The sequence below is a fragment of the Coturnix japonica genome, unplaced genomic scaffold (genome assembly GCF_001577835.2).
Source record: "Coturnix japonica isolate 7356 unplaced genomic scaffold, Coturnix japonica 2.1 chrUnrandom476, whole genome shotgun sequence".
NCBI classification, from domain to species: Eukaryota; Metazoa; Chordata; class Aves; order Galliformes; family Phasianidae; genus Coturnix; species Coturnix japonica.
Genome location: NW_015439878.1, coordinates 34,876 through 46,915, shown reverse-complemented (window position 1 = coordinate 46,915; position 12,040 = coordinate 34,876). Strand labels below are relative to the sequence as shown.

The 12,040-nt window shown below is 59.2% G+C and overlaps 3 protein-coding genes across 3 annotated transcripts in view; 2 read left to right on the top strand and 1 right to left on the bottom strand.

Annotated features, from left to right (window-relative positions):
* Window positions 1–3,061: 3,061 nt before the first annotated feature.
* TAF6 (TATA-box binding protein associated factor 6) lies at window positions 3,062–8,849 on the bottom strand. The gene is given in 12 exon segments (XM_032441662.1): window positions 3,062–3,148; window positions 3,222–3,428; window positions 4,263–4,364; window positions 4,462–4,539; window positions 5,234–5,373; window positions 5,892–6,011; window positions 6,102–6,158; window positions 6,565–6,718; window positions 7,079–7,165; window positions 7,981–8,043; window positions 8,045–8,189; window positions 8,733–8,849. Coding segments are annotated over 12 exon segments (1,323 nt in total). The 5' UTR covers window positions 8,816–8,849.
* Window positions 8,850–9,345: 496 nt separating this feature from the next.
* MBLAC1 (metallo-beta-lactamase domain containing 1) lies at window positions 9,346–10,330 on the top strand. Its single transcript, XM_015850493.2, is given in 3 exon segments — window positions 9,346–9,362; window positions 9,693–10,040; window positions 10,042–10,330. Coding segments are annotated over 3 exon segments (561 nt in total). The 3' UTR covers window positions 10,238–10,330.
* Window positions 10,331–10,994: 664 nt separating this feature from the next.
* The window catches only part of LAMTOR4 (late endosomal/lysosomal adaptor, MAPK and MTOR activator 4), a 2,379-nt gene continuing 1,333 nt past the window's right edge, over window positions 10,995–12,040 (top strand). The window contains exons 1-2 of the mRNA XM_015850509.2: window positions 10,995–11,059; window positions 11,930–12,010. Of these exons, the coding sequence (XP_015705995.1) occupies window positions 11,057–11,059; window positions 11,930–12,010 (84 nt within the window). The 5' untranslated portion in view covers window positions 10,995–11,056. The remainder of the gene's footprint in view (window positions 11,060–11,929; window positions 12,011–12,040) is intronic.

Below are 12,040 nucleotides of genomic sequence, written 5' to 3'. Positions count from 1 at the left end.
TCCATATAACCCCCCGAGACCACCATATGACCACCCAATAGATCCCCCCAGCCCCTCGCGATCAAGAAACCCGCTCCATTGAATCCCCCAATAAGACGCGCCCCAGATCCTCCCCCCCACGACCCCAATACCCCCATAGACCCCAAGATAACCTTGGTCACCCAGACACCCCATTAGACCCCCCAGATCCCCCCATAGTACCCCTGCCACCAGTGCCCCAGCCACAGACACCTCCATACTCCAGACCCATCCACAAGATTCTCCCCCCAGACCTCGCACATGATTCCCCCCCAGCCCACACCCGATAGACACCCACTGCCACAGATCTCCTGCACCCAGACCCCTTCAAATCCCCCATACGATCCTCCCTAGGAGTCTCCCACCCCTAAGTGACCCCCAATATAGATCCTCTGCTGACCCCACTATCCCCTCCCCGACTCCACATTAGATCCCCAAGAGCCCTCATGATCGCCACCCATAGTAAACCGTCCCCTACCTTCAGCACCCATAATGAGCTTACCCCACCGACTTAAGATTCCATACATCTTATTACCACACAGCTCCATTCACGTTACAGGACTTCGCACAGCGCACCACAGACTCCGCACACGCGCACACCCACAGATTCCCCACAGAACCCCAAAAGCATCACCCCAGCCCCACATCTCCGCTCCCCAGATCCCATACGATCCTCCCATAAGACCCCGCGCAGTGACCTTCCATAGTTATCGCCTCCCATAAGGATCCGCCCTAACAGGCACTAGGACCATCCTGTCATAGACTCCCTACCATTTCCACTTTCCTCAGAGCCTACCGTCTCAAGAACCATCCCAGTAGATCCCCCCAGAATCCCCTCACCCAGACCCACATAGACCGCCCATATGACCCCCCTACCTCCATAGGGACCTCTCCATAGATCCCCGAGTATCCCAGCGCCCGGAAGCCCCTACCCCCGACCTTGCCATAGACCCCACATAGACCCCCAGATCCCCCCCAGACCGCCAAAAGATCCCCCCCAGATCCCTCCCCAACACAACAATAGACCCCCAGACCCCCATAAGACCCCATGACCTGCATAGACCCGCGCATAGATCCAAGCCCATACCCCATAGACCCCTCCCGACCTCTTACCGTCCCATAGACCCCCCAACCCCACAATACGACCAACCCTCTCCCATAGACCCCGGACACAACTCGCGAGAGCATTCTGCCCCATAGACTCCCCGTCTACCCCAATAGACCCTCCCCATAGACTCCCCAGATCCCCCCAGTCCAAACTGAAGCCCACATACACCGATCCTCTATGAGAACCCTCTCATAGGATCCACAAACCCAGATTCCCACTCGCAGACCCCAAAGGATCGCTCCTCTCCCAGTATCCCCATAGACCCACACACACACCCCACACAGATGTGTACCGTCCAGTAGAGACCTGGCGGCGACGCAGACCCCTATAGAACCGACCTCCAACCACAGATCCAGACAGCAGACACGTTTCCACCGCGTTCATTCTCTGGAGGCTTTACTCAATATCCCGTTCGTATTCGCTACACCCACGATAATTCCTGAGATCCGGATCCTCGAGATACCACTTCACCGGACTTTTGCTTTTTCTCAACCCGTTATTTCTTACTTTTTTCCCTCTCCCAATTCTGGCCTAAAAGTTGGGTAAAAGCGGCAACTTAATACTTGTAACCCACTTTTCTATATCTCTCAACACCCGGGCACGCCGACCTTGGTTCTCACGCATGCCCACAATAATGCGTCGATGCTGCTTTGTTCCTTACACTTATACAAAGACCATTGAATCCGCGTCTCGTTTTGCGATTGACGAGCTATATAGCCTGACATCTATATTTCATATACTCGCGATGCATTTGCGCTCGCTTATGTGTCATCTCGAATACTTCGTTTTCTCTGTTTAACACACTGCTAGTGATTTCTCATTCATGAGTCCAGGTTCAGGATTGATCGCGCCGCGAGAGATAGTGCGGATAGAGTGTGAAATGAGCTGGCTAGGTTGGGGGGGCGGGCGGAGCACACACACACACAAGGGTGCTATCGATGCTATTGGGGGGAGAGGGAGGAGAGGGGGCGAGGTGTCTACGATAACAACCCACTGGGTCATAGGGCAAAAGAGGGGGGGCTTATGGGGGGGTTTAAAGTGGGAGAGGGTCTCGTGGGGGGGGGGGGGATATGAAAAGGACGCCCCCCCGACCCTCTCGGCTCAGGTGATGCAAGGCAAGCGCGTGAGATGCAAATTCAGAATAATGGGGGGGGGGCTGAGGGGGGGGGGGGGCACGACCCCCCCCAATTTGGTCTGTATGTTGGAAAATGGGGGGGGGGGGGGGGGGCTTTAATTATTGCTGATTCAAGGGAGGTGGGGGGTCCCTCAGCCCACGCAACCCCCCCAAAGCCCCCCCCAAAAACCCCCCTTTATTTGGGGAGGGGGCTTAAAGTCTGTGTCCCCCCCCCCATAATTTTGGCAAGTGTGGGTGTGTGGCTGGGGGGGGGGGGGGGGGGCTTTGTTATGGGGTGGGGTCCCATTGCCAGATGGGGGGGGGCAACCTTTATGGGGGGTCTCCTATTGGTGCGCGATAACCATATGGATCCCCCCTCCCACCCCATAAGGCCAAGGGGGGGTCTCCTATGGGTTACCCACCACCGACTACTGGTTGCCCATAAGCCGCAAGGGGGCGAGGATTTTTTTAGGTCCCACCCCATAGTCCCCCCCCTATGCAGACCCCCTCCCCATAGCCCCCCATTCAATCCAATGGGGGTCCCCCTGCCCCATAGCCCCCCATTCAATCCAATGGGGGTCCCCCTTCCCCATAGCCCCCCATTCAATCCAATGGGGGTCCCCCTTCCCCATAGCCCCCCATTCAATCCAATGGGGGTCTCTCCTGCCCCATAGGCCCCCATTCAATCCAATGTGGGTCCCGCACACGGACTGGCCGGTCCGGAGCTGCCGGCTCCCGGTCCCCGGTATTGGCCTATGAACGATCCGTCCTCATTGAACTGAACGTCGCCGCTTCCGCCGTATCCGGCCAAACTGTCCACGCTACCGGCTGCACACGGACCCCGACCAGGTGAACCGGAACCGGAACCGGCACCGGAACCGGAAGCGGAACCTTTGTCTTCCGCTTCGCTATGGGGGGAGATTAAACGGGGGGGGGGGGGTGTCTGGTTATTGCCCCCCATTACCCCCCATATCCCCCCATAGCCCCCCATTTCCCCCCCATCACCTTGGTGAAGGTCTTGGTGATGCGGCTCTGGATGTTGTTGGTGGTGGTGCTGAAGTTCTTACACACTTGTGCCACCAGGCGGGCGGCGAAGTCGCGCAGCGCCCAGTGGTTGTCCACATCTGGACGCAGGCACAGCTGGCGGCTCACGATGCACGTCATCACCGCCGGGATCAGCTCGTGCAGCTGGGGGGCACGTGGGGGGGACGCATAGGGGGCATTTGGGGGCAGCTGGGGGCATCTAAGGACACTTAGGGGGTATTTAAGGACACTTAGGGGGCATTTGGGGGCAGTTGGGGTCACATCAAGGGCAGCTGGGGGCATTTAAGGACACTTAGGGGGCATTTGGGGGCATCTAAGGACACTGAAGGGGCATTTGAGGACACTTAGGGGACATTTGGGGACACTCAGGGGGAGTTTGGGGACACTTAGGGGGCAGCTGGGGGCATCTAAGGACACTTAGGGGGCATTTGGGGTCCCAATGAGGGCAGCTGGGGGCATTTAAGGACACTTAGGTGGCATTTAAGGACACTTAGGGGGCATTTAAGGACACTTAGGGGACATTTGGGGACACTCAGGGGGAGTTTGGGGACACTTAGGGGGCAGCTGAGGGCATCTAAGGACACTTAGGGGGCATTTGGGGACATCTAAGGACACTTAGGGGGCATTTAGGGGCATCTAAGGACACTTAGGGGGCATCTGGGGACACCTGGGGTCACACAAGGGGCGGCTGGGGGCATTTGGGGACAGTTAGGGGGCAACTGGGGACATCTGGGGTCACACTGAGGGCATTTGGGGGCATCTAAGGACACTTAGGGGGCATTTGGGGTCACATCAAGGGCAGCTGGGGGCATTTAAGGACACTTAAGGGGCATTTGGGGACGTGTTTGGGACCTTTGGGGGCAGATTTTGGACCTTTGGAGGACACTGAGGGCCACCCTGGTGACATATGGGGACTTTGAGGTCATCTAGGGCCGTTTTGGGGCCATTTGGGGCCATTTTGGGGCAATTTGGACTCACGTATTTCTCCAGGTACAGAGTGGGGTTGTCCATCAGCGCCTTCACCATCCGCATCAGGTAGATGAGCAGAGCCAGGTTGTTCTGCACCACGTTGACACGGACCTGGGGGGCACGGGGGGACACTTTGGGGTCAGCTGGGGACACCTGGGGGCACAATGGGGCCCTATGGGGCCATATGGGGCCATTTGGGGTCACTCACCCCCTCAGAGATGAAGGTGCTGAAGCGCGGCAGCATCTGGTACAGGCCGGGGTCGGTGGCGATGCTCTGCAGGGCCTCCTATGGGGCAATGGGGGACAATGGGGACGTCACCATGGGGGGAGATGGGCCCTGGGTTGGAGGATGTGGGGTCAATGGGGACCTCAATTGGAGGATGAGGAGCCAATGAGGCCAATGGGGCCCTCAGTTGGAAGCAATGGGTCCCAATGGGGCCCTGGGTTGGATGACGTGGGTCCAATGGGGTCAATGGGGCCCTCAGTTGGAAGCAATGGGTCCAATGGGGTCAATGGGGCCCTGGGTTGGATGATGTGGGGCCAATGGGGCCCCGGGTTGGATGATGTGGGTCCAATGGGTCCCAGTGGGGTCTGGGCTGTATGATGTGGGTCCAATGGGTCCCAATGGGGCCCCGGGCTGGATGATGTGGGTCCAATGTGTCCAATGGGGCCCCTGTTTGTATGATATGGGTCCAATGGGTCCCAATGGGGCCCTGGGTTGGATGATATGGGTCCAATGGGGCCCTGGGTTGGATGATATGGGTCCAATGGGGCCTGGGCTGTATGATGTGGGTCCAATGGGTCCAATGGGGCCCCTGTTTGTATGATATGGGTCCAATGGGGCCCTGGGTTGGATGATGTGGGTCCAATGGGTCCCAATGGGGCCCCTGTTTGTATGATATGGGTCCAATGTGTCCAATGGGGCCCTGGGCTGTATGATGTGGGTCCTGTGTCCCCCCATTTGTGCTGTGCGGACTCACGGCCCGTTTGGCCTCGCAGGACCCCACGCAGGCCTCAGTGATCTCCTTGTAGTACAGCTGCTGCTCCACCGACAGCTCGTGCACCGAGCGCGGCTTCAGCCGCAGCGCTGCCCCGTCCAGCAGCGGCTTCTTCTCCTTCCCTACAACACATGGGGATGGCACTAATGTCACACAGCCCCATAGGGAGCCCATAGATACCCCATATAGAGCCCATAGGGAGCACATAGGTGCCCCACAGGAGCCCCATAGGGAGCCCAAAGGGAGCCTATAAGGTCATAAATAGCCCATAGGGAGCCCATAGGAGCCCCACAGGAGCCCATAGGAAAACCATAGATGGCCCATAGGAAGCCCATACGACACCCATAGGAAGCCCATAGGGAGCCCCATAGGAAGGCCATAAATAGCCCATAGGGAGCCCCCAGGAAGCCCATAGGAGCCCCATAGGGAGCCCACACAGCACCCATAAGAAACCCATAGGGAACCCATAGGAAGCCCATAGAAAGCCCAAAGGAAGCCCCAAAGTCCCAAATCTCCTCCAGCAGCCCCCAAAACACCCTCCAGCCCCCCATCCCCACACAGCATCCCTTAAACACCCCATAGACCCTAAATAACACCCCATAGCCCCCCCCCAAATGCCCCCCAACCCCCCCAGCCCCACCTTTGCCGTCCTGTGGGGCCGATCCCTGCCCCTTCCCCTTCAGGGCTCCCTCCTCCTCCTGCCCCGGCTTGGCAGCTTTGAGGGGCTCGGTGGCCTCAGCCTTCTGCTGCTCCTTTGGGGCTGTAAGTAACGGGGTGGGGGGCTACAGAACTGCGACCCCCCCCCCCCAAACAGGGGGGAAAGGGGGGGGGGGGGCGCAAAGCTGCTCACCTGGGGGGGGGTTCTCAGGGATGGCGGGCTGCACCCCCTCAATGCTCAGCCAATGTGCTGTGGGGTGAAGTCAGGCTGTGACCCCCCCCCCCCAAATAAACCCAGCTCAAACTGCCCCAAATGCCCCCAAAGGTCCCAAAGCCCCCAAACCCCCCCCAGCCCCCAGAGCCCCCCCAGGCTCCCAAACCCCCTCCAAGACCCCCATAGACCCCCCTCAACCCTTGAAGCTGACATTGAATGGGACATGGGGGGTGCTCAGACCCCCAACTCCCCCCCATGTCCTCAATACCCCAACACCCCCCCCATAGCCCCCTTCCAAGACCCCTATAGAACCCCCCAATGGCCCTGACATGGGGGGTGCTGAGACCCCCACCTCCCCCCCATGTCCCCAATACCCCAACCTCCCCCAGCCCCCCCTGGACCCCCAGCCCCCTCCAGCCCCCCAGGACCCCCAGCCCCCCACCCTTGAGGCAGACGTCGAGGGGGACGCGGGGCAGGGGGGTGTTGATGATGTCGCTCAGCTCCACCTCCCGCTCCTCATAGAAGTGCAGCTCTCGCCCCCCCCCGCTGGCGTAACGGAATGGAAGGAACTCCTGGGCCTGGAAGCCATACAGGGGCTGGGAGGGAAATGGGGGGGATACGGTGACTGTGAGACCCCCACAGTGAGACCAAGACCCCCCCCAGCGTCCCACAGACCTCTATGGTGTCCCCAAAGCCCGTCCAGTGACACTGGGACCCAATGGGTGATTCTGAGACCCTCCCCACATTGAGCCCAAGAACCCCCCAGGGACCCTAAGACCCCCAGAGAGACCCTGAGAGCCCCCACGGTGACCCCAAGACCCATAGGGTGACCCTGAGACCCATAGGGTGACACTGAGCCCCATAGGGTGACCCCAAGACCCATAGGGTGACCCCAAGACCCATAAAGTGACCCTGAGCCCCATAGGGTGACCCCAAGACCCCCCCCCCATCCCCACCTCCACGTTCTTCAGCTTCAGGGCCAGGTCGATGTCTCCGGCCGTCAGCCGCCGCCGCTTCCCCATGTGCATAAACTTCAGGGCGTCCTGGGGGGGACAAGGGGACATTGGGGGCCTTATAGGGCTGTCCCCCCTTTGTCCCTCCAGCCCCACAGCGCCCCATTGCGCCCCCGTGCCCCCCATTGCCCCCATATTACCCCCATTGTCACCATATTACCCCCATGTCCCCTCAATGCCCCCTTTTCCTCTCAGTGTTCCCCCATCCTCGCTGTGTCCTGCGAAGAGTCCCACCACATTGTCCTCCATCTAGCGCCCGTTATTGTCCCCACGATGTCCGCAGATCCCCCCTCGATTTTCCCCACTGGCCACTTATTCTCTCTATGACCCCCCATTGTCCCCATGTCCCCCAACATCTCCCCCATACTCCCCCACTGCCCCTCATCTCCCCACTAACCCACATCCCCCATACCCATCATTGTCCCCACACGCCCCTTGTCCTCATCTCCCCAGCGATAACCCCCATTATCCCCACACCTCCCCTTGCCCCCCATGTCCCTCATGCCCCCCACTATCCCCATATCCCCCCATCTATCCCCATTGTGCCCCACATCTCCCCACATCCCCACACCCTCCATGTCCCCACATCCCCCCATATCCCCCCAATGTCCCACATCTCCCCTACATCCCCTCATTATCCCACACCCCCCTTGTTCCCACATGCCCCCATTATCCCCATATCCCCCCACATCCCCATTGTCCCCACATCTCCCCACATCCCCCCTATATCCCCACAGCCCCCTTGTCCCCATTCCCCACCCTCCCCCCTTATCCCATGCCCCCCACATCCCCTTGTCCCCCACACCCCCATGTCCCCCCCCCCCTCCCGTCCCCAGGCCCCCCACCTGCGCCACCTCCTTCAGCCTGTAACTGGCCTCATCCGCCAGCAGCTGACAGGTCTCCTCGTGGAACCTGCCCCACGCCCACGGCCTCGGCCATCACCTTCATGGACTCTGCGGGCAGCAGCGTGTGGCTCAGCTTCAGCTTCTTCTCCTCCGCCATCTTAGTTCCTCCTCCTCCTCTTCCTCCCCCCCCCAGATGTGGGGCAGCCCCTAGAAAAGCACAAAGCCCCACAGGGGGGGGGGGGGCCGATCATATGAGGGACCCCAATAATGGGGTGAGGGGGGGTAAAGGACCCAATAAGGGTGAGGTATAATGGGGGTATGGGGGGGGTTAAAAGAAGGGACCCCAATAATGGGATATGGGGGGTTTAAAGGGGAGACCCCAATAATGGGGTATAGGGGGGTAAAGAGAGGACCCAATAATGGGGTATAATGGGGTATGGGGGGGTTTAAAGGGGACCCCCGTAATGGGGTATGGGGAGTTTAAAGGGGAGACCAATAATGGGGTGGGGGGGGGGTAAAGCGCAGGACCCCAATAATGGGGTATGGGGGGGGGGGTCTCGGTCCCACACACGGAGCTAATAAGGGGTTAAATGGGGGGGGGGGTCTCAAAGGAGCCCAATGTGGGGCAGATATGGGGCCTATATGGGGCGGGGGGTCACAATGGGACCCCAAAGCTGAGGCCTGGGTGTCCCACACCGAGTTACCGAGGGGGGGGCTTCTTCGGACCCCAAAATCCGCCGGACAAACCTTGCGGGCGCCCCAAAAGCGGCGGCTCCAACGGGGGGGGCCACAAACCGCCCGGAGCCTCAGGGCCCCTCACGGCCCGCGCCGCCATGTTGATCGCAGCGCTTTGCCGCGCTCTTTCGCCGCGTCCTGGAAGGGGAAGTCAGAGAAGTTCGGGCTGAGCGCCCACCACGCCTCTAATTCCCAACGTCGGGGCCACTCGGGGGCTTATATCCATGAGATAAAAGGGAATGTGAATTAACAGCTGCGGGGGACCCTGGGGTAACGCGGGGCTGCGCGCTGCTCACTACCGCCCTGCCAGGACCTGCGAGGCGGAACGATACGCATGCGTAGGACCCTGCCCACTGCTGCAGCGCATGCGCAGTGCTCGAGCGTTCTCCGGCGCGATGCGCAGTAGCTGTTTGGGCCTAAGCGAGGCCGTGAGGCGGCGGTGATTCAAGATGGCGGAACTGGAGGAGCTCTGAGGGAATCCACAACCCCGCCAGGACCGGATAACGGTAACGGGGAGGAAGGGGGGGGGTCCGTAATATTGGGAAAGGCCCCATTGATGGGGGTCTCGGCCTGGTCTCGGTATAAACATGGCGGCGCGCACGGTGGGGACGGAAAGTGCTCGGTCCAAACATGGCGGAGCCCATGAGGCAACTTCGGTCTTGGCCCCGCCTCTTCCGGGAGAGAGACGTGAGAATGGGGGGGGGGGGAATGGCGTCGGGGATCGTGGGGTTATGGGGATGGGGGGGAATGGGGAACTATTGGGGTCAATGGGGGTCAATAAGGGCAAATGTCGGGGTCAATGGTGGTCAATGGGGGCACTATTGGGGTCAGTGGGGTCAATGGGCAATTATTGGGGTCAATGGGGGAACAATTGGGGCCAATGTGGGCACTATTGGGGTCAACGTGTGCAGCGAGGGCCCCTCTCTGTGTCTATACCTGATCCTTGTGTTCCATTATATCCCCCCCCCTTTTTGCAGCCCCCCGCCATGTTCCCATCCATCCGTACAGCCCCATTGGGGTCCAGCACATCGCGGGCTTCCCCCTTACAGCCTGACCATCGTCCAGGAGGGATTCAGCCGCCCGCGACCCGACGGGACGTTGGAGGCGGATGGAACCATCACATTAGTGAGGGGGGGTCCCGTCACGGCCCTGGTGGACACGGGGGGTCCGTGGGGCCGGCGGCGCCTCCTGGACGGGCTGGAATCTATTGGGGTCACCCCACGGGACGTCACCCACGTGCTGTGCACCCACGGCCACTCGGACCACGTGGGGAACATCAACCTGTTCCCTTCCGCCTCCATCTTGGTGGGCTTCGATTGAGCTGTGGGCCGGGCTCTTCCTGCCCCATAAGTTGGCTCAGGGGGTCCCGTACGCCCCACACCCCGGGTTGGTGGAGGTGGTGGCTACTCCAGGTCACGTAAAGGCCCACGTCAGTGTGTTGGTACGTGGGACCGACGTGGGGACGGTGCTGGTGGCCGGGGACCTGTTTGAGTGTGAGGGGGACGAGGGGCTGTGGGGCTGAGCGAGGACCCCCCCACCAGAGCAGAGCAGGGGGTGGGCAATGGGGGCGGCTGATGTCATTGTGCCGGGACCATGGGGCTGCGTTCAGGGTGATCAGGGAGGGGGGGATGGGGGGCAGTGAGGGGGGAGCTGAGGGAACAGGGGGGCTGTAATGGGGGCAGGGGGGTGGGGAGGGGGATTGGGGGCACATGGGGGCTGCAATGGGGACATTAAGGACAGCCAGGAGATGGGACCCCCCAGAGACACCCCCAAGGATGCGGCAGAGACACACAGATGCTCCTCAATGGGAACAGACCGAGTGGGGAACGACCCCAAAGGACCCACAGATGTCCCCATAGATGGGGGCGGATCTGAGCCCCCCCCCCAATGGACACAGAAGAAGGTGGGGGGGGCATCTCCAAAACCTCCAGCCCACAAAAGTGCCCCCAGACCCCAAATAACGGCTTCAATCCCCAAATAACGGCCCCAAACCCCAAATAAAGGCCCCAGACCCCAAATAACGGCCCTAAACCCCAAAAAACGACCCTAAACCCCAAATAAAGGCCCCAAAAGCCCCCTAGATCGCGGGCGCGCGCTGTATGCAAATCGACTCCTGAATATTCGTTCTTCATCAGCGTGAGCGCGCGCTGTATGCAAATCGACTCGTGACTATTCGCGTCCTGCCAATGGGAAAGGAGGGGGCGGGGATTAAGGGGACGGGCAGAACGCTGAGCCAATAGGAATGGAGGGGGCGGGGATTAAGGGGACGGGCAGAACGCTGAGCCAATAGGAATGGAGGGGGCGGGGCTTGGCGGTCAGCTGACCAACGCGGAAGGAGGAGATGGTGATGGCGGAACTGGGGAAACAACGGGGGGAATGGGGGGCAATAAGGGGGGGGGTGACACCATTGCCCCCATAATAACCCTATAATAACCCCATAACCCCATAATAACCGCATAATAACCCTATAATAACCCCATAACCCCATAATAACCCCATAACCCCATAATAACCCTATAATAACCCCATAACCCCATAATAACCCCATAATAACCCCATAACCCCATAATAACCCTATAATAACCCCATAATAACCCTATAATAACCACATAACCCCGTAATAACCCCATAATAACCCTATAATAACCCTATAATAACCTCATAACCCCATAATAACCCTATAATAACCCTATAATAACCGCATAACCCCCATAATAACCCTATAATAACCCCATAACCCCCATAATAACACTATAATAGCCCCATAATAACCCCATATCCCCCACAATAACCCCATATCCCCCATAATAACCCCATATCCCCCACAATAACCCTATTGCTCCCATAATAACCCCATTGCCCCCATAATAAACCATTGCCCCCATAATAACCCATTGCCCCCATAATAAACCCCATAATAACCCCATTGCCCCCATAATAAACCCCATATCCCCCATAATAACCCCATTGCCCCCATAATAACCCCATTGCCCCCATAATAACCCCATTGCCCCCATAATAAACCCCATAATAACCCCATTGCCCCCATAACAAACCCCATATCCCCCATAATAACCCCATTGTCCCCATAATAACCCCATTGTCCCCATAATAAACCCCATATGCCCCATAATAACCCCATATCCCCCATAATAACCCCATATCCCCCATAATAACCCCATAATAACCCCATACCCCCCCATTGCCCCCCCAGACCACAGCACTGACTCAGGGCTTGGAGCGAATCCCGGACCAGGTGGGATACCTGGTCATCAGTGATGGAGCCGTGCTGGCTGTGAGTGGGGGGATATGGGGGGTATGGGGG